This window comes from Pieris brassicae, chromosome 2 (genome assembly GCF_905147105.1).
Source record: "Pieris brassicae chromosome 2, ilPieBrab1.1, whole genome shotgun sequence".
In the NCBI taxonomy this organism is placed as follows: domain Eukaryota; kingdom Metazoa; phylum Arthropoda; class Insecta; order Lepidoptera; family Pieridae; genus Pieris; species Pieris brassicae.
In genome coordinates, this window is record NC_059666.1 from 12,597,078 (window position 1) to 12,622,804 (window position 25,727).

The 25,727-nt window shown below is 35.6% G+C and overlaps 1 protein-coding gene across 16 annotated transcripts in view; it reads right to left on the reverse strand.

The window, feature by feature from the left end:
* Nucleotides 1-25,727, reverse strand: part of LOC123717730 (MAP/microtubule affinity-regulating kinase 3-like) — a 104,060-nt gene that overhangs the window by 25,910 nt on the left and 52,423 nt on the right. For 11 of the 16 annotated variants that reach the window (XM_045673892.1, XM_045673875.1, XM_045673884.1 and 8 more), the window contains one exon: nucleotides 20,755-21,648. The exons of 3 other annotated variants lie outside the window; for them this stretch is intronic. In XM_045673892.1, the coding sequence (XP_045529848.1) occupies nucleotides 20,755-21,564 (810 nt within the window). In that variant the 5' untranslated portion in view covers nucleotides 21,565-21,648. Of the gene's footprint in view, nucleotides 1-9,679; nucleotides 9,811-20,754; nucleotides 21,649-21,750; nucleotides 22,135-25,727 lie in introns of those variants that run through there. 2 more of the 16 variants (XM_045673909.1, XM_045674013.1) reach the window with 2 other exon arrangements.

Below are 25,727 nucleotides of genomic sequence, written 5' to 3' on the forward strand. Positions count from 1 at the left end.
CAACACGTTATTATAGTACCGAATGTAAAATAACACTAATTTATTATTTAATTATATTATGTGATAACGCGATTGATTCAGTAAACATTCTGGTATATTTTAATATTAGAGCGCATGTATTATTAATACAGTGGAATCTCTATAACTCGATTGCCAAGGGAAATGTCAAAAAAGTTCGAGTTAACGCGTTTAAGACTTAACAAGAACTTCGAGATACATATGAAGCCCACTGAAGTATTTCCGAACCAATTCGACTTAGAGTCCTTCAAGAAAAGAGCGTACCAATTCTTTAAAGGCCGGCAACGCACTTGCGAGCCTTCTGACAATGTGAGTGTCCATGGGCGGCGGTATCGCTTAACATCAGGTAAGCCTCTTGGCCGTTTGCCTCCTATTACATAAAAAAAATTATTTAACACTTAAAATTTCGACTTACAGAGGTGAAATTTCTAAGTGTATTTTTCGATTTGTAGAGTCGAATTAGAATAACAATTCAACTTAAGCTTCGTTGTATATATTTTTTACATATTATTCTTTGAAATATATCTTTATATTCGGGGAATTCCAAGAAACACGTCATTATATTTACTACGACAACGATATTATATTACCACTGTAATAGACTCTTAATTCAGTGTAATTTGTCTGCGGTTTTTAGAAATCAGCTCTAAGGCTATGAGCGACCCTGTGCTGTGGTGCTGTCATGTGGAGTGGCTCCCATTGGAAGCATCTTCTCATCTGCTGCCTAGAGCTACTGCTGGTCTTCTAGCTCTAGAATATACGATTAAGTCGTCTCACACACTGTTCTATATTGGCGAGCAAGTTCATTCGGGTGACAGATTAACCGCTCTTTGTATTTAGCTGCCAGCCTTCAGATTTCTTCTTTGATAGTTCTCATTTCAAGGTGTTAATGAACTTATTCGTTGGTACTTCTGCAGTCTCTTAGGATCTTATTCTATTGTCGCTGGAGTATATTACTTTAATTTAAAGCTCCTTCTTTTAGGTATTTGTGTGCACTTTATTGGCAAGTCTTCCAAATCCCGCATTCCTGTGCACTGTGCCAAACTCTGAACCAGCTGCTGTTCACGCAATTTGATGTATCCACCTTCTAAGTTGTCCAAATTTCCACATTGTAAGATTGGGTCAAATATGAGCTTAGAAATGGTGTTTTGTGCAACTTCATGGCTTAGTAGGTAATTGCTTACTTGCTCTCTCACTAGGTTACTGGTTCAAATATTCCAGTGAAAGTTTTGTATACATACAAAACAAATGTTCCAAAATAATTTAAGGTGATGATATTTTAATCTATCATGTATCATATACCTCCACATATAAAACTACTCATGACTACGTCAAATACATTTTTGACATACGGGAGCCGTGAGTCTCGACTCCGAATCTCCCTAATTCTTTATAATTTTATTGTTAGACAGATGTTCTAGAATGGGAGTATTTTTCATAAGTATATCAAAAGGGCAATCCATTTTATCAGAAAACCGAAAGGATATAAATTTAATTGAAGATTAATATTCTAGATGTTGAAAGATGTCTCGGTGTCTAGACAGTGTCAGCTTAGTCTACAAAATATCCTCATCTAAAGTCAACACTCGTATAGGATACCTAATTACTATGAGTGTTCAGCGTAAATCATACTCATTTATAAAAGGTATACGTTATTTCCCCATAAAACCAATACGAGAAACATTTTTAAATAAGAAAATAGCCTAGTTCAATGGTTGTGGTCGCTAAAATCGGGTAACCCGACAATTTCGCCATGCAGTGTTCAGAGGAGTTGTTCGGACCAATACCTGCAACTGGGTTTCATTACCGGACGTCAAGGCACAATACAAAATACCATCCGTATCACCTTGACGTCCGTCGTCCCACAATTGAGCGTTTTTTACGGAAGTTTTTTGCCACGCACAACACAGTAGTATTTCCGAACCAATTTTTGTAAGGCCGGCAACGCACTTACGAGCCTTTTGGCAATGTGAGTATTAGTTTAGAAAGTTTAGGCGAGCCTCTAGTCCGTTTCTCTCCTATTACATAAAATAAAAAAACAAAAAGTCAAAGTTTATAATAAATTTCACGAAAAATTAACCTAGAAATGTTATCATACAGGAATTTAAAAAAATCTAATTACCTAAACCGAAATAACTTAATATAATCAGTACAAAAAAAAACTTTGTTTTCATAAAATACTGTAGGTATGAATCATAAACGCGATATTCAATGTTTTTATTATCAAAAACAGCTAAATGGCTAATGTATCATTAAACTCAGTTAACCTGACTGATTTTATTTAATTACATTTTTATTAATAAACCGAATTCCGTCAAATACGAATTCAAAGATATGTATGTGGTTTAAACCCTTACGGACCTTTGTTTAAGGCTGTTCACAACAAAATGTGATATGTATGTTATGTCATAATGATTATTTATATCTATGGTAGAAAACGGTTTTTATTTTTAATTAAGTTTTTAATTCGCCCAAAAATATTAATTTATCTAGTAGCTTTTGTAACAATTATTCTTATTTTAGTTTTTTATTTACTATATACTTTTACACACAAATCTTCCAAGACTTGTTTACTGACACTGTTAACTTTAATATTATTTACATTATATTTTTTTTTGCGTCTGAGGCACAAACACTGCTCCACAGCATAATGCTGAGCCAGGGCCAGTTACAACCACAACACACATTACGCGCTAAAAATGTACCTTATTTTTTTTTATTTTTTTATTAATATTATTTTGTGTGTTTCGTTAGTAATAAATGTTATGTCTATGTCATATGTAAATCATTATTTCTGTATAAAGACATATTTCACAGTATATTCAGGACGACATTGTGACTATATTATGGCCATTAGGATAAGATTTGTTTCCCAAGCTTTAGTGTTAAAGTAAAATTACGTCCTCTTTCGTAAATAATATGACCTTAGTAACGGTTCCTATTTACTTGTTGATGCTGTAACTCTTGAGATAATTCTTGATGAAACCTCTTGTACGAAACGTTGTTTGCGTTGATATAAATTATTTATTTATTACTTATGATCTTATTTATCCTCCTGAATTCATCCAATCTAAAACTGCTGCACAGCAAAATCCCCATCACTCCCACATACCACTTCAAGAGTAAGTGTTTTATAAACTAGCCGTATATAACTACTTTTTACTAAGGAGGCTGTCCTGTTCCTTCCACACACAAGCAGACGAAGGTACGTTTAAGCACCATCATAACAGAAAATGGTACATAGAGATACCTATCTAAAGATCAGCAATACTATGTCATTCTTCTACGTACACAATATATACACAAAACGTTAAGATATATTATTTATAATAATTGTAGACAGTTCACTTCGCTTACGAGCCTACGTAGAAACCTTCGATTCAAAATAGCCTAAATATAATATTCATTCCATTCGAAATCAATACTCCTATAGGTTACTAGTGGTATAAGGCCTGGATCGATTGCTATTTTGTTCGATAAGTATTAATATTAGGTCCTTACATATGAAATTGGCGAATTTCATACTGGCCACTTTAATCACGATGTTCTCCTCTTTGGTAAGGAATTCCAAATTCAAATTTGTACAACTATTTACTCATGTATTTGTGCTTCGATGGCCGTCATTCATTTGTTTTTTTCTGTTTGCGTCACTCATTTTACAAAATGGAAAACTTAAGATTACCATTTTTTTTCGATATTTGGACAACTTCTTGCAAAGGAAAAATTTAACTCTGATGGGGCAGTCCAAATCGCCTTCACAGATTTTATTGATTCCCGTCCGACTGTTTTTTTAAAGTAAAGGGATCAATGAACTACCTATGAGATGGCAAAAGTGCATAGAAAACAATGATTCATACTTTTATTAATTAAATATATTATATTTAAAAATATTCGACTTTTTGTTCCTCCCATACAAAACGCTAATTTCATATGTAAGGATCTAATATTATTTACTATCAAAACCCCCCATATTCATAAACTAAATAAATCTGACTTTACTCTTAACTAAAAGCGTTTCGCCTGTCATATTGATTGAATTGTAAAAAAATATTGGCGTACAAACTTATTTATATTTATGAACAGTTTAATTATAACACGTAAACTTTTGCAATAAATAAAAAAAAATATTTATACGTTCTAAAACAACATGCACGTTTAAAAACATTAATTATATTACAAGGATATTGCAAATAAAGAAAAAACGGAACATAAAATATTGGCAAAACAGCAAAAATAGAAGTTTCTTTACTCTGCGACGAAAAGAGACAGATTCGTACCAGATAAACGGTGCAATTAAACTGATTTAGTTTTCATGAAGTCTATAGGTAGGTATTGATTAAAACATTGACATGGTTTTACGTCATTTGATAGAATACAGATGTTTATGACTACAGAAATCGGCAATTTTTATAGGAAAACCTGCCAAAATTTTTGTTTTGTGTTGAGTAGGTCAGTCTCCTGGCTCACTTGATGTTAGGTGATATGCCCAAGGACACTGTACAAGTTGGACTGCTCGCGAGTGTTTTTCGGCCTTTTTTACGTTTGGCTAACCGATAAAATTGTTCAGGACATCGTATTGTTTTTATTATGAATTTTTTTCCTAATTAATTTCTAATAATTGTTTGTTGTTTCGTGTGTAAAATTCAGTCATTAGTTGTGCATTTTTGACAATTTAGGGTCACTTGTTAGGACCGGATTGTTTCTTATAAACAAATAAAAAAATGTGTATGTTAACGTTTATCGTCAATGATTTAGAAAATCTATTGGACCAAAAGCATAGTAATTAATGTGAAAATATATGATCGCGTCAAAATCGATGTTAAATACAGCTGTCCTCTATTTAGGACACCGGAGGTCAGAACCCAGGGCGAACAGATTCGGCTTTGAAATGTCAGTGACAGCTGTCTTATTGGAATACCGTGGTTGCTTATATATCATTTAGTCAGCTTTAATATTAAATTAATGTTTGATATACACAGATAAAGCATTTAAATTGAAAAATATAATTGCTATCACTTGCGCCTAAACAGATTAAAGAGTTGAATAAATTAAAATATGCGTTTCAAACACTTTACGGCTCTGTTTTACCGCGCGTTTTTTTTTTTTAATTTCAGGACACCCCGTTATAAAAGAGCACCGGCGGCAGACTGACCGACTGGGGTTGCTATTTCAAGCATCCTGTGCATTGGAGCACGAACAAGGCCTGTATACAATAGATATAGGGCGTGAAAAATTATCAACCGTTATAAATTATGCGCTCACATATTCACGCAGATTTTACTAACAATTAAATTAATCAAAAGGTATACTTTAAGGTAAAACCGTGAAAATCTTTAAGGATCTTCGTAAATCAAGCAAATTTTATAAAGAAAATATATTATGTAACCAAAAGAATCGCAGTTGTACGCACCACTCCAGACACAAGGCCAACATTGTTCTTTTACAGGGTACATTGTTAGGGTCGCATAACTTTAATAGTGTGATGTTTCATAACACATAAAATATCCTTATACATATCGAACGAATGACACTCCCATGTCAACACACGTTCAAGTCTAATGAGAAATAAACGACAAGCTACAAGATTACTGCACCTTTATGAGCTTCATATACATTTAACTTTATATTGGAGACATTTGAAAATTGCAAAGCTTTCGACTTAGTATATTACTGCTATACCTTAAATCCACGTTACCCAAATCCTACTGATACTGTCACGAGCTTACCTGAAAAAGACAATACGTATTGTTATTAAAATTACAAATTTACAATAAATATAAACAACAAAATTAATAAAAAAAAATTTACAAATTGCAAAAATACACAATTTTACTTTACGATCTAGCGTAACTCTAAAAAGTAATATCAAACTAATATATTTACTAGAAAGGATATTTAATATAAGAAAGTGTTCAATACCACTATTTATAACTACGCCAATTTAAAAAAAAGAAGTACGAGATTTGTAAAATAAATCATTCAACGAAATAGATCTTTTCCAAGATATTCTCTATAATAGAGAATAAAAACTCCAGCGCATTTTTTCTGTAACATAATACAGAACTCCAGTAATGAAGCATGGAGCGACCCACTCCGATAGTTTCCCGACGGGGACGGATGTCCGGAATCCGGATGGCGGTTCCTATCTCCTGCTACGGACGCAACGAAATTGCAAAGCGCGTGAAAAAGTTCCTAACATAAAAACATCACATCCTTACAATAAAGCAAACTTTACCACCGTCGGTTCTGTACTAACTACTAACTTAAAGGAGATATATATATGTGTATTTGATTGGTCTAAATCTTGACCACAGTATGCCGTAGATCCGCATTATCTTTGACCAATAGAAACATCAGCGTGGAAAAGCGAACAAAATTCTTATTTCGAATGATTTCATTTCTTCAAAATACACTTTTAAGTATTTCTCATCATGTTTACTAAAATAACAAATACCAGGACTCCATTCGGGCGTACCAACTTTTTCTCCAAAAAAATATTATAACTCCTGGTTCAAGCATCACAAAACACAAATATTATGACTTTTTACATAGATATTTCCAATTAAGGCGCGAAATTCTAAACCAAAAAGTATGTTATATCCTTTTTAATTTTACCCTAATGTAATAATACAATTTCCGACCCTACATAAAATTAACGCAGACATTGTACATAACAGTACCTACATACAGCATATACTATTATCGTCCGGGAACACTTCTAGTTTGAAGAGCATTTGGAGAGGAAAACTGGAAAAACGAACGGAACAATTAAAAGAAAAATGAACTGTATTTTTTAAACTATGGAATTTTCGCAAATTAATTTTACTTGAGTCGGTCATAATTACGAAATGCTTGTAAATACAAAAGAGTATGAGGATATTTAAGGTTATTTCTCAACTTTCGTATGTTTTTCATTAAAATTTCTTACCGTTTCCGGTTAATTTGAACCGGTGTTTTAAACTTTGATACTAAGCAACAAGTAGAAAAATAAAGGAACGGGAAAAAACATTAACATAAACAAAATCACTATATCGTTGTAATTAATAATTATCAATGGCACTACAACCTGTTTAGGTCTGGGCCCCAGATTCTGTATCTGTTTCATGATCATTTGTTAATCGAATAGGCAAGTAGGTGATCAACCTTCTGTGCCTGACGCACGCTGTCGACTTTTTGTATCTAAGACAAGCCGGTTTCCTCACGATGTTTTCCTTCACCGTTCGAGCTAATGCTAAATGCGCACATAGAAAGAAAATCCATTGGTGCACAGCCGGGGATCGAACCAACGACCTCAGGGATGAGAGTCGCATGCTGAAGCCACTAGGCCAACACTGCTCTATCTATATATTGTTTTAATTAAAATGTTAAAAAACTTCCATTCGTAAAGCAAATTTTTGAACGTGAAATGAGACGGATAATATAATTATTATACATTGTCATATATCGGGTATATGATATAAATGTTTGGTACGAATTGTAATAACAAATATTTTTTTACAAAATTCTTCTAGTTTTACTCGTAAACTTCACCGAACAATGAGATTTACATCGCCAGATATTATGCTTGACGCTTTTTACTTAACACGCATATCCTTCACAAGTAATTTAAAGACATAGCCCATTTATTCCATCCAATTTTACTGACGACTGCAGCTGTGCTTTATCGTCATAATATGTCTAGTCCCGCAAAACTAATGGGATATATGTTAAGCCCATTACTGTTTGATCCATATGTAAAATTGTTTTTATTTTTCGATAATAAAAACTCGTAAACAAACGCATGCAGAGATATCTCTTATAAGTTTAGTTAAATTTGTCAGAGCACTCCAAACTAATTGGTATGCTCAAAGCGGAACGCCATTAGGACAAACAGTGCTCCACTCTGTTAACAATGCACGAAAACAAGAGCATGTTACAACTAGAAGACTAATGTACTATAATTATTTATATATATATATTGCGTACAATTAATTATTCATATATAACATTGTATAACTTATAATTCATATTTATACCTACTGTACCACCAATGATACCCCAAACCATAGACGTTACACGTGTTAAACGCGGACAGTAGGTCTGTCAAACCAAATCACATTCGAAATTTAAAAATTCGCCCTTCCATCCGTTAACTTGTCGTAAATCCACAGACTAAACCTAGCCAGGAATGCACGTACAAAGGCTATGTTTGTGCTATGCGGGTACTCAGCTTGTAGGTCACCTGTCTCGGTGGCTTGTCTCAATGCTCTTGCGGTTAGCGGGTTTTAGGCCACTCTTTTGCTTGGTTAATTGAAACTGTATTCAGGCTACTCTACATCTATTTCCATAGTAGAAAGGCCAGTTTAAAACATCTGGGTTTACAGCCTTTCGCCGAGATCGTGTTGAAGTTACATTCATCCACAATCAGAGTCGTTCCTTAAAAGTTAAACATTATTTAAGCCAGTCAAGATTTTTTCAAGACCTCCCGATAGAATCATCGATCAATACTTCACGATAGAAAGCTTTAAAAAGTTATCTTAATTATCGTTATTAGGAATGAAATTTCACAGCAAACTTACAGTTTTGATATGAATATTTAATTTGAATATATAACTGCTGTTTACATAACAATGCCCAAACAGATTAATATTTCGTCCATTAATTCCGTAATTTTGATACTAAGTCTATGGTATCAAAGCCAACATAAATAAAACAAACAAATAACAATTCATAAAAAGGCACAGTAAAATGTTACGTATCAGATTGCGTGATATCTGCGAATTAATATTCCTCCGAGTAACCCAAGTACGTTTTCAACATTTCCATTTCGAATTTTTATTAAATTTATATTCACATTTATATGAAATGTTTGATGCTATGATAATGAAACAAAGTTTTGTAAAATTGAATATTCCGCGTATCGTATTATTCAAACGACTTCTTTTGTCCATGTATTTATGATATTTTCTGATTATATGTCTAAAATCTAAAAAGATTTGGAGTTTTTTGTCTTCTGATCGTGATCCGATGACGAAATCCTAGATTCTTAAATCAAATTACGTAGACACACTTGAATAATAAAATTAATATCATTAACAAACCTACAAGCTTGTTTTAAGTGCATTTGCGCAGAACTCTTAAGTCAAATAGCAACCTTGGCTCTTTGTTTTGACTTGTCGATACAAATACAACATCGCTATTGAACGAACTATATAAAAGCAGCATACGACAGCTATTTAGAGTGTTACAGAGTACCACCGCAGTAAGCGGGCTAAAGAGTAGTCGAGCTATTTGTATTGTGTTATATTTAATACACAACTATTACAGAAAATCATTATATTCTTTTGAATTCATGCATCTATTCCTGCAAGCATTTAATTATTGATACATTATATAAAAACTACAAAAAGTCATGCGTAAGTAGTTTTATCAACCGAATGAATGAATTAAGCTTAATACTGACTTTCGCAAATGTATGCAAGTTTTTCTAAATTTATTTATCAGAAACCCAAAGCTATTCAACAACGAACAGTCCAAGTTTTATCAAAATTGATTCAATAGTTTTAATATATCACCGAATTTCTGGACCAGACATGTAAAATATAGATATGTTGAAGCCCGTTTAATTTCACTACGACATTAGTTAACACTACTCCATGCAATCTACAAATGACTAGATTACCAGATATTTTCCCTTGACGCCCATAGTCACTAGTTCCACATACAAACACACGCACTACGCCATTAAAAAGTCGTTCCTTTCACAAACATTACAGTCTAGTACTCATTTCCAAGCCTGTGCAATTCTCCGTATTTAAAAGTTTTTAAGGTTTGGGGTCGATATAAATGATATTATAAAGAAAAAAATACCAAAATATATTTTTTTGATACAAGTGCTACAGGATTGCATTCTGTATGTTTTTGTTAATATTCACACTGAAATAAAAAAAAAAATATTTATAAAATAACCGGGACAGGCCAGCGGCCGGTAAATAATAAACGTCGAAATTGTAAATTATAATTAAAAGCTTTTAACAGTTTTGCCGTTGCCAATAAATAAAATACAAAATATTCTATAACAATTGTAGAATATATATTCTACCTATATTAAATAAAAAATTATAACGTTTTAATACACTTTTGTTTCCTGCGCCTTCTATATTTTTTCACTTCTCTTAGTTCTCTTCTAACACGGGTTGGAAGATCGCTCATAAGGGACATTAACGTTTAGATATTTCTCTCTCTGTTTTATTGTTGAAAGAACAAATAAGTCTACGTAAATATAATTTGACAATAATCAAATTCATCTCTCACACATCCACATACGAAGCTTCGTCTTTGTAGTTTGAGATAGACCAAGGCAGTCTTAAACTACCTTTTGACACTTCACCTTGACCATACGTCATCACGATAGAATCGATAACTTTGCTTACGTATCTTCTATTTCAAGTTGGTCAGCATTATTTTATCAAGTTATCAGTATAATCTTTGTACCCCGTGATTTATGTGTGCGTCCATTTGACGGGCTGATGCTAACCGAATACCTACTGCTTACTTATTCGTTGTAATCATGGTAAGTACGCTCTCGTTGTAACAGAGCAGCGGAAAGTGCTTATTACTGTCTTTTTTCCTAAGAGGAAGGGGACCACGAATCTCCTCTTGCTACGGTCCAGACATAGCTCTCTCGCTTTACCACTTTCAAGACATTCACAATGCACGTTGGTTGTGGTGACTTTTAACTTATCCCTTCTCTAGTACCTCCTGGATTTGGTCCAGGTATTTACAACAAGATCTACCCAACCCGACTTCACGATTGTCTTGTATATCCTACTTGTTATTCCCTTCTAATAAATCAGTTCTCAATGACCGAAGAGCCTAAGCATTTGCTTTCATGTCCTTATCATTGCTTCCTTTTTACCATACAGTGCCAGTCACTATTACTTATCCTATCACGCAATAACCACACACTCTTAAAGCTCTCATTTCCACTGTGTTCATTCTTTCTCTGCCACACCCAACATTCACTAGCACATGTTAACGGCGAGAGAAACACACAGACAGTATGTACGGTCAACTTTTGATAATAAAATTGTATTTTAGATAGTAAGCAAAATTTCTACATATATAGAAAGGTGTTGGCCTAGTGGCTTCAGCGTGCGACTCTCATCCCTGAGGTCGTAGGTTCGATCCCCGGCTGCACCAATGTATTTTCTTTCTATGTGCGCATTTAACATTAGCTCGGACGGTGAAGGAAAACATCATGAGGAAACCGGTTTGCCTCAAATCCAAAAAGTCAACAGCGTTCGTCAGGCACAGAAGGCTGATCACCTACTTGCCACCTACTTAACAAATGATCATGATCATGAAACAGATACAGAAATCTGAGGCCAAGACCTAAAAAGGTTGTAGCGCCATTGATTTATTTTATTGTTTTATCAAAATTTATACATTGTTTTTTTACATTATACGGCCAAGCTGTGCAGACAACCGCGCTGCACTATCGATCGCCACTGACTTACTGACCCACTAGAAGCTCCAACGGCATCAATATTTTGATAGATTTAACAAATTTCGAAACGCGAATATAAAATTCTGCATATGATATGCAATCGACTATAGTGTTAAAAATTCATTACAGTATGGAATGAACCAAACACTATAAGTGGATATATCTTTGGAAATGAGGTAAATTTCCAATACTTTACATTTTTAAACAATTATACGCCGAAAAACAAGGATTTCCACGCACTGGGCGGCAACAAAATGTATTTAGTTTCATTAAATAGGATAAAAGACAGTTCACGAAAAGAGGAAATAGGACGGATGAAGATTGCTTGGTGATCGACAGATTTTCGGAGCCTTTACAAAACCAACAATAGAATACTGGAAGCATTTCGTATGGAACAATAGGAAAAAATGATAGTTAAAAAACAAATAGGGTTAACTTCATGTTACATCAGCAAAGGCGATTATACGAAATGTAGATCGCGTTGTAACTTTCGTGTTTAAGACATTAGTACTGTACTTAAAACAACAAAAACTAGGTCAAAAGGTAGCCTCATTGCACTTCACTATAATGCACTACGAACATCAATTCACGCACACATTCATACAGAAGAAAAATAAATAATGGACATATTTTAGTGCTAATTTCGATTACTTTGGTATAAACCTACATATATCAAATTAGCCCGATTAATGACTTTAATAAAAAAAATTGTGAACCTATAGAATAACCGCAGTCCGAATTAAAAATTAAAATAATAGGGAAACCGTCTAGACATTACTATCCCGCTGCAGTGTAAAAACGCTTGCAAAAATTCAAGAGAGGTTTTTTGAACTCTGCTCAGAATATTATCAAAAAGTTTTTTAATTTAACTCGCGAACGAAAATTAATAAAAAGAAACTTTAAACAGAAATCAAATACGATTAAGATGGTTTAATAATAAAATATACGCATATGAGTTTGTCATATATATCAAAATATTTAAAATGTTCGAGTCGCACTGAATATACACTAGCAAAGTCCAGCCAAATTGGCTTACCCGTTTCTTAGCCATCACTACTCCATTATCACAAATCAAAAGACGTGCACTCCCCTTAAGCGCCAAAACGATACTGCGGAAGCAAGGGGGTTAAAACTTGCTGTGGAGGTTAAAACAGCTTTAGTACAAACACAAATATGTGAAAATACACTGCGATAGCAGATCGTAGAGTCGATTTTCATTTGATGTGAGACGGATTAAAAATCTCTTTCCATTGTTGGGAAAAAAGCTTGCAAAACGAAAATATACCGAACTTTTAGAAGCTTAGGGTTGACAATCCTTTGGATGACAGAGTTCATTGTAGTTGATAAGCCTCGCTGTATTTAATGCTGTATAGATTTTCAGTGCGCCAGACGTAAAATCTCTTACATGTGACGTATGCAAATTTTGATTTAGCAGATCAGTGACCTTTGATGATGTTGACATTTATGTTAAATTTATGGAGGGTGATTTTATCGACGTAATAATTTATCTCAAAAATTACATAATTATAAGTCAAATTTCCGGATACAATATTATATGATTTAAAGCATGGTTTATGTCTGTAAATTAATTAGAAAACTTGCACAAATTTTCCTTTTACACGCATATATAACGTGAGAATTTTGAATACACTAACATTTCAAGTGAGTAATTTCAATTTATCGGTTCCCTATATATCGTAACCACGATATCGAGAATAGTTATCAAAATTAGGTCGAATATAAGCATAAGTTAATCTTTTTAATTTTTCAATTATAAGTTTTTCTAAGTTGCAGCAAAGGCGTAGGCTTTCTCAAGATCAAAGCTATCACTAATAAGTAATAACTAAAAATTGCAACTTAAACAAGTTAAAGGGAGAAGCAAGAAATGTCAATATTTTAACAGGTTTACAGTTGGTACTCTCATGGGTACCATGAATACTATAATTATCAAAAATAACTTTCAATAGTGTTATTCAAACTTTTTTTCTATTATAATTACTATTCCTATAAAAAAGTTTACATATTAAAACGATACATACAGTTTGACCAGATTATATAATAATTGACCTTACATAAAAACTAGCAATTTTAATGTGTCAACCAAAAAACTAACACACAAATTCTATCAATGTCCATGACACACATTCACAACCTTACACAGTGTTTTGTGATTAAAACCCTGTTAAAAACAAAGTCTCACTTGTCAGACAAGCCATGACCATGCAAACTATCTGGTGCCATAGCCTAAAGGCTTACCAGACACGCACACGGGCAATTATTGCGCATGCGCGATATAAAAATGGCGGCTACCTGTTGCTGAAGTGTAAAAATCTGTAAAACAGGTTTACACAGGCAACTCATGGTCCTTGCACAGAAAAACACAACCTCCCATCACTTAACACTTGTCCGAGTAATATTTTCGCTTCGAGCCGAGTTATGTCTTCGTACATAATGCAATATCGGTGTAAAAGTTGTGACGCAAGAGAAGCCGTAGGGGAAACCAGCCAAGTTCAGATGTAAGGGTGTTGTTCGAGGCGTAATACCGCGTTGGTGATTACGATAATCTATTCATTGGTTTAAGTAATTGGTAGGATTACGTTTTTATTTACTATCATTGTAATGACAAGCTGTAGTACGCCGTATGCGGCATAAAGTGAACTTGTCATAAATATTTCTTAGTCTTAAATCATTATTATTTACATAGACAAGGAGATCAGACCTCTGTACCTGAGACATGTTGATTTTTGGGTCTAAGAAAGATCCTTTGATGCAAAGCCGTTATTCGAAAACACGACCTCGCGGTTGAGTGTCACACAACAACAGTAGACTACCGTTAAGCAAAATAAGTCATATGAATTAAGTTCAGTAAATGTCAACATATCGCATATCCAGTATTAAAGGTCAACGTTTAACTAAATATATAAAAATGTACTTGAGTCTGTGCGGAAGGCAAACCGTCGTGATTTCAGATCGCAATACAAAATCACTTTTTTGTTCTTGACAACGCTCTTACAAAGAATGAAGATGTATCAGCATGATTAATTATAATAACAATTAATCATCCTGATACATAATTCTTTCACACACCCTTACATATATGCACACACCTACAACCACTCATAGTATATAGTCATGTCATCGTATATTTTCTATTCGCGGTGGAAGCCTTCCACCAGAAGAAAAGAACGTGACCACAGGAACGCTATTCATATATATGGTCATATCATTACCACCAGGCTTACCATCACCCCGTAAACACTAAAAACCTTATTATTATGATGTGAAAATAATTTAATTTAATTTTTTTGTAAATAAATGTAAACGCGTAGCAAAGTAAGAATCACATTATCTCTCTTAGCTACCACGGCGATCTCTTTTTACAGTCTGTAATAACTAATTCAGTAAAAACGTTTAGTTTATATTACAGTTAAATCCGGTTATAAGTATTTATTTTTAGTAATTTATATTAAATCATTAGGCCAAATATACTATATTAAAAATACATATAAACCAAAGACCCAAGATGAAGGTAGCACATCTGAGCCGTCCCAGTGGTCGGACTGGGTACCATTGCCTCGACAGAGTGTAGAAAATCAGCAATTGGCGGGAGGTGGCAGGAAAGGCAGCGCTGATAATGTCTCGTTTCAGAGGCTATGACTCTTTTTGCAGAGCCAGCGGATCGAGTGTGTAAAAAAAACTTACTTTAATCGTTGTATCGTTGCAAGAGGCTTAAAGCTAATATTGCTTACCTGTGAAAGAAAAAATATATTAAAATCATTATACAAATAATTAAACATACTTGAGTAGTGTATTTACTTCTAGACTCGTGTTAACTAATTGTGAAATTACGATAATCTACTACGAGGTTTATGTAATTTGATAAATCGAACCGAAAAAAATGATCAATTTTTTTTTTATAATAGATAAATACATACTATTATTCTGTTAAAAGAATCTTCGACAAATAAAATTGTATATCTAGTAACAGTCAATTGTTTTATGATAAACGATGTAATTCTATTCTAGTTCTACGAGTAGAACTCGTAGATTTTTGAACCATTTTGTGTTTTTGGTACCCCATTCTTACGGGTCTTCATGTATCTTTGGCTTAATGAATTTCAAAATTAATATTAATCCTGCAATTTCAACATACAAGAGGGATAGAGATATTAAAAAGAAGATTACGTTTTCTCCATATTCGGAAATCTGATTTTTTAAAGCATTTGTAAGACGCGATATTTTACGGACACGATATAGAAGATATCTGTTTATTTGTTTTAGCGATTGAATACTGCCCGTATAACCTGATCAGCCGTCTTCGCTAATAATTATTAACCGCTAAGACACTGAGGCGGTTTAAAATTATGTAAGAAAAACTACAGATAAACTTATTGTTAGACAAAATAAAAATCTATTAAGAGCACAATCATTAAGACTCTCAGTTTATTTTATTACAAAAAAGAGACAAGCACGAAAGGAATCAATTAAAAATCTTCACAGCCACTAATGGGCGAATGGAAACACTTAAATCTATCAACGTGTCGGAAATCAAATCTTATGGGTTCTCACCCAATTAATTACATTTATTGCTGCAGGCTATCACGAACGACGGATAGCGATAGTTGCATTGCGATCGCTGGTCGCAGCTCTACCTCGACGACGGGAATACCAGAACGAATTACATATATTCACTTTGTAATAAAGAGCTGGGAACACTGACAGTGAGATGACAACTCTTCATACATTGTGTATATCTACTTATAATTAATAAACACATTTTTATTTATTTAATTCGGATTGATCCTTTCATACGTGTACGACATATTCTTATCAAAGACGCTAAATTTTATGAAAAAAAAAAATTTATACTGATCTATATGACTATAACTTTTTAATTAGTTTATGGGATTATGTTTTCTTTATCTGTTGTATGCTCATTTGTCAATCTAATCAAGTAGGTGAACAGTCACCTATGCCTGACACACGCCGTCGACTTTTTGGTTCTAAGGCAAGCCGGTGTCCACGCGGTGTTTTCCTTTACCGTTTGAGCGAATGTTAAATGCGCACATAGACAGAGAGTCCATTGGTGCACAGCCGGGAATCGAAGCCAATAAAGCTTTAAACTATAATTGTTTACAACAAAAATGTCAAAATGTTTATCGCTTTAACAATAATTGTACAATTGCGACTGCTAGTTATTGGAAATACTCCTTCGGAGCACTCCGTCGGTGCAATTGATCTGAGAGGGAATTTATCTCGTACTATTGATTCACTGGAGCGCACCAATAAAGTATCGAACATATTTATCAAACACCTTCACAGAGATATTGTGTGATGATATATTAAATTAAATTTATCATAATTGGATAGGTCCTTGACATAACACTTTTTGTGTTTTTAGTACTTTTAGTTATAATTTATTAAGCAATCATTAAAGTACATAAATTCCTTTTCAAAATACAGAACAGTTTAAAATTTATTTATTTTTATTTATTAACACTGCGTTGCATTCATAAGTATAATATTTATCCATGTACAAAAGAATTAAATATCCGATTTATGTAAGTTGGCTATATTCAGAATATATTGAACTATGTATACTGTTCTAGATTATAGTAGCGATTCTACGCATGCCTGTATAGGTCCCATAGCGGAAATACCGAAACTGAGCGACTCATTGAGCACATCCAAATGGCTACAGATTCCCTGCTCGAAGGGGTTCCTACCGCTGAAATCGTGATACTTGGCGATTTTAACGCTCACCATGCCGATTGGCTCGGTTCGGAAACCACCGATCACGCGGGAAGATCCTTTCACGACTTTGCTTTAGCTTACGACCTGTCACAAATGGTCCCTGCGATTACGCGAATACCAGATGTGGATGGTCATAAACCCTCTTTGTTGGACCTTCTGCTGACCTCACATCCGGAGACCTATCAAGTCTCTGTTGACCCGCCATTGGGTTCATCGGATCATTGTGTGGTCCGGAGTACTGTGCCTACTACGCGCCCTCCTCGGCCCCGTTTTTCGGGTTGTCGTCGTATTTGGCACTATCGGTCAGCAGATTGGGATGGGATGCGGTCTTTCTTTGCGTCCTACCCTTGGGGGCCTATGTGCTTTTCGTCGGAAGCTCCAGATTCCGTCGCTGCCTCTGTCGCCGAAGTGGTTCTGCAGGGCATGGAACTTTTTATTCCATTCTCTGCGGTGCCGATCGGTGGCAGGTCACAGCCCTGGTTTAAGCGTTCTTGCAAGGCGGCATCGCGTCGAAAGCGAGAATGCTTTAATGCATGGGTGGAAGCGGCGATATCTCGTGATGCCAATACCAGCGAACATAAAAAAGCATATAACTCAGCCTCCAGGTCCTTCAAACGGGAAATCGCTAAGGCAAAGTCAGAGCACATCGCCAGATTTGGCGAGAGATTGGCCCAACTCCCTTCTGGGACCCGAGCCTTCTGGTCTCTCGCCAAAGCTGTACAAGGGAATTTTTGTCAGCCATCGATACCACCGCTGCACAGAGAGGATGACTCGCTCGCCCACACTGCGAAGGAGAAGGCCGACCTCTTGGGCTGTCTCTTTGCGTCCAACTCGACTTTGGATGACCGGGGGAGATCACCACCGGCGATTTCGCGGTGTGATAACTCAATGCCGGAAATCACATTCCAGCAACGTGCTGTTCGCAGAGCACTATCTTCCTTGGACATTCATAAGTCGAGCGGGCCGGATGGTATCCCTCCAATTGTGCTGCGTACATGTGCTCCTGAGTTGGCTCCGGTCCTGACGCGCCTTTTCCGGTACCTGTACTCGCTCGGCACTGTCCCGAAGTGCTGGAAGACCGCTTCGATACATCCGATCCCTAAAAAAGGCGATCGCACTGATCCATCCAACTATCGCCCAATCGCAATAACCTCCTTGTTCTCCAAAATAATGGAATCCATTATTAATGGCCAGCTCTTGAGTTATCTAGAGGGCCACCAGCTGATTAGCGATTATCAGTACGGCTTTCGTCGTGGTCGTTCAGCTGGTGACCTTCTAGTATACCTTACTCATAGATGGGCAGAGGCAATTGAGTCCAAGGGGGAGGCACTAGCGGTTAGTTTGGACATAGCGAAAGCCTTCGATCGGGTGTGGCACAAAGCACTGCTCTCGAAGCTACCAGCCTACGGGCTTCCTGAGAAATTATGCGACTGGATCTCCAGCTTTCTAGCCGATCGGAGCATCAAGGTCGTCGTCGACGGAGCATGTTCCGACCTTAAACCCGTGAATGCTGGGGTCCCACAAGGCTGTGTTCTGTCCCCGACCCTGTTTCTTCTGCATATCAATGACATGTTGCAACTTAGCAACATTCATGGCTATGCGGACGACAGCACTGGGGATACTCTTTACACTGGCCGGGCAGGTATTTCTCGGGCAGTTGTCGATGAGTACCGGAACAAACTTGTGTCTGAAGTCGAAACTCTTTTACGTGGAGTCTCGGACTGGGGTAGACTAAACCTAGTCCAATTTAACCCCAAGAAGACACAAGTTTGCGCGTTTTCCGCGAAAAAAATACCCTTTGTCGCTACTCCTCTTTTCGAAAACACTCTTCTTGAAGCCACAGCCAGCATCGGAATACTTGGCGTTGACATATCGAACGACGTTCAGTTTCGCGGTCATTTGGAGGGAAAGGCTAAATTAGCCTCCAAAAAGCTTGGTGTGCTCAGCAAGGCGAGACGGTACTTCACTCCGGGCCACCGCTTGCAACTCTATAAAGCGCAAATACGGCCCCACATGGAATACTGTTCTCACCTCTGGGCGGGGGCTCCCCAGTACCAGCTCCTTCCACTTGACCGTATCCAACGAAGAGCGGTTCGAATCGTCGATGACCAATCCCTCTCCGAGCGGCTCGATCCTTTGGCGTTGCGTAGAGATGTGGGGTCACTCTGCATCTTCTACCGCATTTACCATGGAGAGTGTTCAGAGGAGTTGTTCGGATTAATACCTGCAGCTGAGTTTCAGCATCGGACGTCGAGGCAAAATACAAAATTCCACCCGTATCACCTCGACGTCCGACGTTCCACGACTGAGCGTTTCTCAAGGCAATTTTTGCCGCGCACCACCGCTATGTGGAACCAGCTGCCCACTGAAGTATTTCCGAACCAATTCGACTTAGGGTCCTTCAAGAAAAGAGCGTACAAATTCTTAAAAGGCCGGCAACGCACTCGCGAGCCCTCTGGCATTGAAAGTGTCCATGGGCGGCGGTATCACTTAACATCAGGTGAGCCTCCTGCCCGTTTGCCCCCTATTTTATAAAAAAAAAAAAAAAAAAAGATATTATATATACTATATTTTAATAACGACACACTAACTTAAAAATTTCTAAAGTATTTATTTTATGAAAAGCATAGTTTCAAAAAGGGATTCATATTCGTAGTAACATAAGATGGACAGACCAATTGCCTCCAGTAAAACATTCTTAATTATTAAAGGTACTGATATTTTTTAATAACTCAGAAAGTACCTACATCATGAAACAAGGAAACCGACTGCATAACAATAACATCAAACTTGACCTTGTAACTTATCACGATGACGCAAGAACATGATCTCGTAGTTATACAAATCCTCTAGTTCTTCTCAATGCAGGCCTGCTGTCATATAACATTCCTTCAGGATGTTTTCTATTAATTTTGAAATGTGAAAAATTCTACTGTAATAAAATTATTTTACGCACGAATATTGTATGTACTTTGCTTGAATTTTTGTTTTGTTGATAACCAGAAAATACGTAAATTTAATTTGGTAATGCAAGTCTGAATTATTTACTTAAAACAAATTCGTAATGAAAATTTATTTTTAGACACTGTGTCACTTTCTAATTAGAAATCTTAAATAATTTTTAATTCAGTGTAGTCTAATCAAATGACGCACAGTAAAATAAAGTGATAAGCATTTCGTTCAATATTACAAATTAGTAACAGCAAGGTTGTTTAGTATCCTCTGTTATCATTGGTTACTTTTTTATCAATTATCAATAACCTGTTACTAATTTCAACCAATGTCCGACTAAAACAGAGATACGTGGCATACACTGTGCGATGATTATTAACTTTCATTTTAGTGATTTCTACATGAAATATGTGTGCAAAATTATACTTATATTACTTAAAACAAATTCGTACGTAAAATTTAATTTACTACATATTTGCAGCGATTATTTCAAACGATACGTCAAATCTTAATATAAACATACGAGACGCTCACAAAATTACCTGCACAGAAGCACGTTGAGAGGCAGGAGACGTTGGTGTTTTGGCAGCGTTCGGCTCAGCTTTATGTTCAGCCAGTACTCTGTGCTCGTGTTTGGTGCCTACCACTGACCGTTTCACTTGTTCCATTCTCGCTTGAATAGCTTTCCTCGACATCACTTTAGTCTTTTCATCCTTTGTACCACCATCAGCCAGTTTCCTCATCAGGCGGGCTGTAGCAGCGACAGAATGCTGCTGCGTATCTGAATTTGTTCTGGCCAGACGGGTGGCCGGTCGCGGGGCAGGCGCAGTTGCTCCGGTACTACTACGTGTCGTCTCATTTCTGTTGAAGGGGACAACATCATGTTCCGTGTCGGACTCGGCTGCGAGATAGCCCCCACCGCCGACAGAAGACACTCCAGTGCGGAGTAGATTCTCGTGTTCCGCATAACGTACTCTTTCATCAACTTCAACTGTACCGTTCTGAGCTCTTTCCAAGCCTCGCTCCATTTCGCCGATCTGTCTTTCTAATTTACGCAAAACATCATCTGATGGTGGCGTTGGTCCATTATCCTCAGGCGATTCAGAGGCTTGGAATGACTTTAGATGTATCGGATGCGCTCTATTAAGTTCTAGGCGTTTTGGAGCGATGCCAGTTGAAGTAACTTCATATTTAGCTCTTTGAGGCTGTGGAGTCTTTTCTAGCATTGCTAATGACACCGGCGATGGGGGAGGTGCGCCATTCTGAGTTGTGATTTGATCAGGGGCAGGAGACACCCTCGGAGCCCGAAAGCTCTTTCGCATGAAGTCCTCGCGAGTCAACTTCCGCTCCATGATCACTAGATTACCATTATACTTTTAACACGAAAGTCTAACACAAGTTTTCATCACAAATCTATTAGTTTCCCATACTAATACCTAAATAAACACATTTCGAAGTAATAAAAAAGATAAGAGATACCCATATCAAAACGTGAGCAATTGATGAATTGGCACCGATCGATACAAGAAACAACTCACAACTCATTTATAAAACAGAGGATAGATAACCATTGACATATCGACCATTGGAACCTTGACTAGGTGAGTGCTGTCACAAAATCCAACACATTGAGAATTCTGATGACGCACAGACCCATTGTAATCGATACGTAGTCGATGGTGGTTTATAAATAAATTAACAGCGTCAAATATGGAGAAATCGAGCAATTATTCTAACCTAATGCAGAAGGTGAAGACTTTATCAAGTAAACTAAGAAATGGGTCACCTATCGGTAACGACAAATAATTAGATAAGCATCTACTGTCGGATTTATGGAGACGAGTCTACAATACAACACTATCGATATAAAGATGACAGAAATGACAGAAGTATGGTTTGATAGTAATAAAAAGTTAATAATCTTTGAATCAATAATTCAGTACGAATACAAAACTTCAAATAGACAAGAATAAACCCTAATTACCTATATGATGTCGCGTCCTTGGCATTAGTCGTTCAACAAAACATCAATACGACATTGTAAAAATGTGAAGATACTAGCGAACATACAAGCTTGAATAGGGTTACCAGATGTTTCACTAAAAGGTTGTGTTTAACAATGTATACATGTTCACCTTCAACTATTTGTATTGAAATAACATGACAAACTTGTTACAACTTAAAACTACGATAATCAAAATTTAAAACATTGCTTAAATCCAATAACCATTACTTAAACAAATCACTGATCTTGGACATGCATTCAATATGTCCTCATTTACATTTTCTAACCACCAAGAAATAAATGTCACGTTAAAATGAACTCTAGTAACCCTAAACACGAAATAAGAGTTCCAGCGACGAGCCAAAGCGAGAGAGCCTCATCCGGACATCTGGAAAGAGAGAGATAAGAGATAGTTAGTAAAGAAGTTTCGCCCAATCACCGAGTACCCAAACAGATGCCGCACACAAAGCTCCAACCTGTAAGAGACGCACAGACACCACCTAAGTCAATAGGACGCACATGTAACACTAAGCCGGACAAAACATTATCAGAAGCCCAATTTATGATAGATAAGACACTTATATACGCCAATACATAAATATTACGCTTGGTAGATACATGAAACAACGTGGACTTGATCACTAACGACAGATGGCGAGCGAGTGAGTCATGATGCAAGTGATTTGTAAACCCCTATAAACTTAGTAACTTTAAAGACACCTTTTCATAAAGGTATGCCGTCAGTTATATAACGCTCAGTAGTTCGTGTGAAAAAATATTATTAGGTTCTGAAATAAAACTCACGTGAGATTATTTTTAGGGTTATTTACATATTTTATTAATTAAGTTTCTATAAGGTATGAGCGAAAAGCGAGTTCTAATGAGCGAAATCAAAAGGTGTTACTTAAAACCGGACTATATGCCTCAATTACAGCCTTTTTTTTAAATACTTTAAGTAAATATAAGACAAACGTTTTGACATGTTTCCTTAGATGTTTAAAATGCGAGAATGACTAAACATTTCTTTTATGTCAGGTAAGTGTATAAACAAATATACAGTAAAATAGTAGAAATGAAACACTTTGATACAAATCGCTGTTCGCCTTTATAGCGAATGTAACATCGCCCAAACGTTTAGTTAGTTTCGCGTGACTGCTACGGATACCGTCGAATAATAACCGATTTCTATTTAAAATGAAGGTTATTAGGCCGCTTGATTGTTCATTTACATATTTTTTACATTTAATTGGTCACTGCCAAGGTTTCTTAAAGAAAATTGTAATAATAATATTCATATTCATTATAACAATAAATTCTTCGGATCAAATTCTCAACACAAACTATGTCTAACATCAAACATATTTCCAAGTCATTGTTTCACTAACAAAAGATTCCGATTAAAAAGACTTCGCCTTATTTTCATCTCATATTCCATTTAAAGTAGCCGTCGGTAATTCAAGCCGTCCCTTACCGTAGGAAATCATGCAACTGGCTGACCGCGATTATGCAGCGTATTTCACAATATCAGAACTCATTTTCCAATGCATTATATTACATACCACAATACCACCGCGATACCGGTGTCTTTTTGCATGAAATTGCAAAGAGAAAAATCACCATCGATCAAGAAAATCAAGATAATGACCTAAATATAGTAGACATAGCACATGCTTTTGCTTAAATAGTGAAAAGAATTAACACATTCTATGTACAAAGCCTCAAAGTTGGTGAGAAATAAATATTGACATATAAAACCGTTAAACAGATTTGAACAGTTGAAATGAATTATTACTGTTGCAAGGTAAGCCACTTTCAAATCTAAAATAGCGGTACAAAGCGCTTACGTAGAAATTACAGTAAGACCCAAAGCCGTTTATAGAAACTTAAATCCCAATTTTATAATTCAAATAACTCCTTGATAATTTAACGATTGAAATATGTACAATAGAATGTTAGTACATACTAAAACTTGTCTTTGAATTGTAAGATTTTAAAGGAAGCATGAATTATTTCATTAAAGAATCAGTAAATGAACAAAATAGCAGACCATGCACACCAGATGCAAGGCGTGATTCTTGTCGATATTTAATAAACGAGTGTAAGGTGATATAAATATGGTAAGCTTTACAAAATTTAAGCCAGCCAAGCATTTTAATCAAATTTGTCACAATGTGTGGGCAGTTCGACGCAATTATTGTAACTATCACAAGAGCAAATAGGCAAACCATATATGAATCAAGCATTATGTATAGTCCTACGCAAATTATGCCAAAAATGGTTCATTTAAATGCTATATTGTACATTCAAATTGTGCCCGTAAGTTGAACGGCAGCATTTTTTGTACGGCCAAACCAGTTTCGTTCGGAGACGTTTTTCAATTCGCATCTCCAGTCATCAGACATTGTTGTAAGCAGAGAAAGAATATTTAAAATCATGTAGTACAGTCAAATGAAATGATAATATAAGTGAAAGTATAAGGTTATTAAAAAAAATCCTTTCTTTTCCTTGGACGACAAATAAACATGTTCGTTATATAAGACTAAAACATTCCTTTAAAAGTATCAGAAAATAAATTTACCTAAACAGCTATATACTACAATTTAATAAATAATAATTAAAACCACGCCCACGGATTGCCAATAAAGCAGGTGGACAATTATGTATTCCTATTCATAAATCGACTCAAAAACGGAAGTAAACTACTTTATACTACTTATTCATAGAAACAATTATTATAATTTGAAGAATACGAATTACTATTGTTTTAATATATTTATTTTGTGACTATTGTGTTCGCCAAAACGATTTCACAATTTTAAATTAAAGACTCCTTTTCAATTATAAGACACCAAAATTGTTTACAGACAAAAGTCGGACATTTCATATCAGAAATTTGAAATTTCGATAATTATATCGAAGATGAGAGACAATGGAGGAGAAAGAGAAAATAATTTGGCGGAGGCCTTTACGCCGTCGGAGGGCATGTACATACTAATATCAAAACATAAACAGGATTAATAAAGTTTTTATAAGGGACAGAATTACACAAACGGGATTACATAAACTTAATGTAATCCTGATTGTGTAATACTCAATAAAGGCTATTTTTTTTAAATATTATTTTAATTATACATATAATTTTAGTACTTTTAAAAATAAAATCGTTTCTATTTTAACTAAAACCTTATAAAGTAAAACAAATGTATAAAACTGATGTACTAGTACTACACATAAGCGTTTAATACTAATATAATTATAATGATAATACGGCAGAATTCTCATTCATCAAATCATTGATATTGGCAAGTTCGCAATGCGATATCGTCAACTCGTCTGGCCGGCTTCGTAAGGTGCAAACTTCGCGACATAGGTAGCAAATCGCTAGGGCTGGTATCATTTTTTAATCTATAGTCAATTTAGCATACAAAATATATTATATTATACGTTTACAGACTGTTCAATTACATGCCTTGTGAAGAAAACGTATAAGAGATTTTTAATACAACTTTT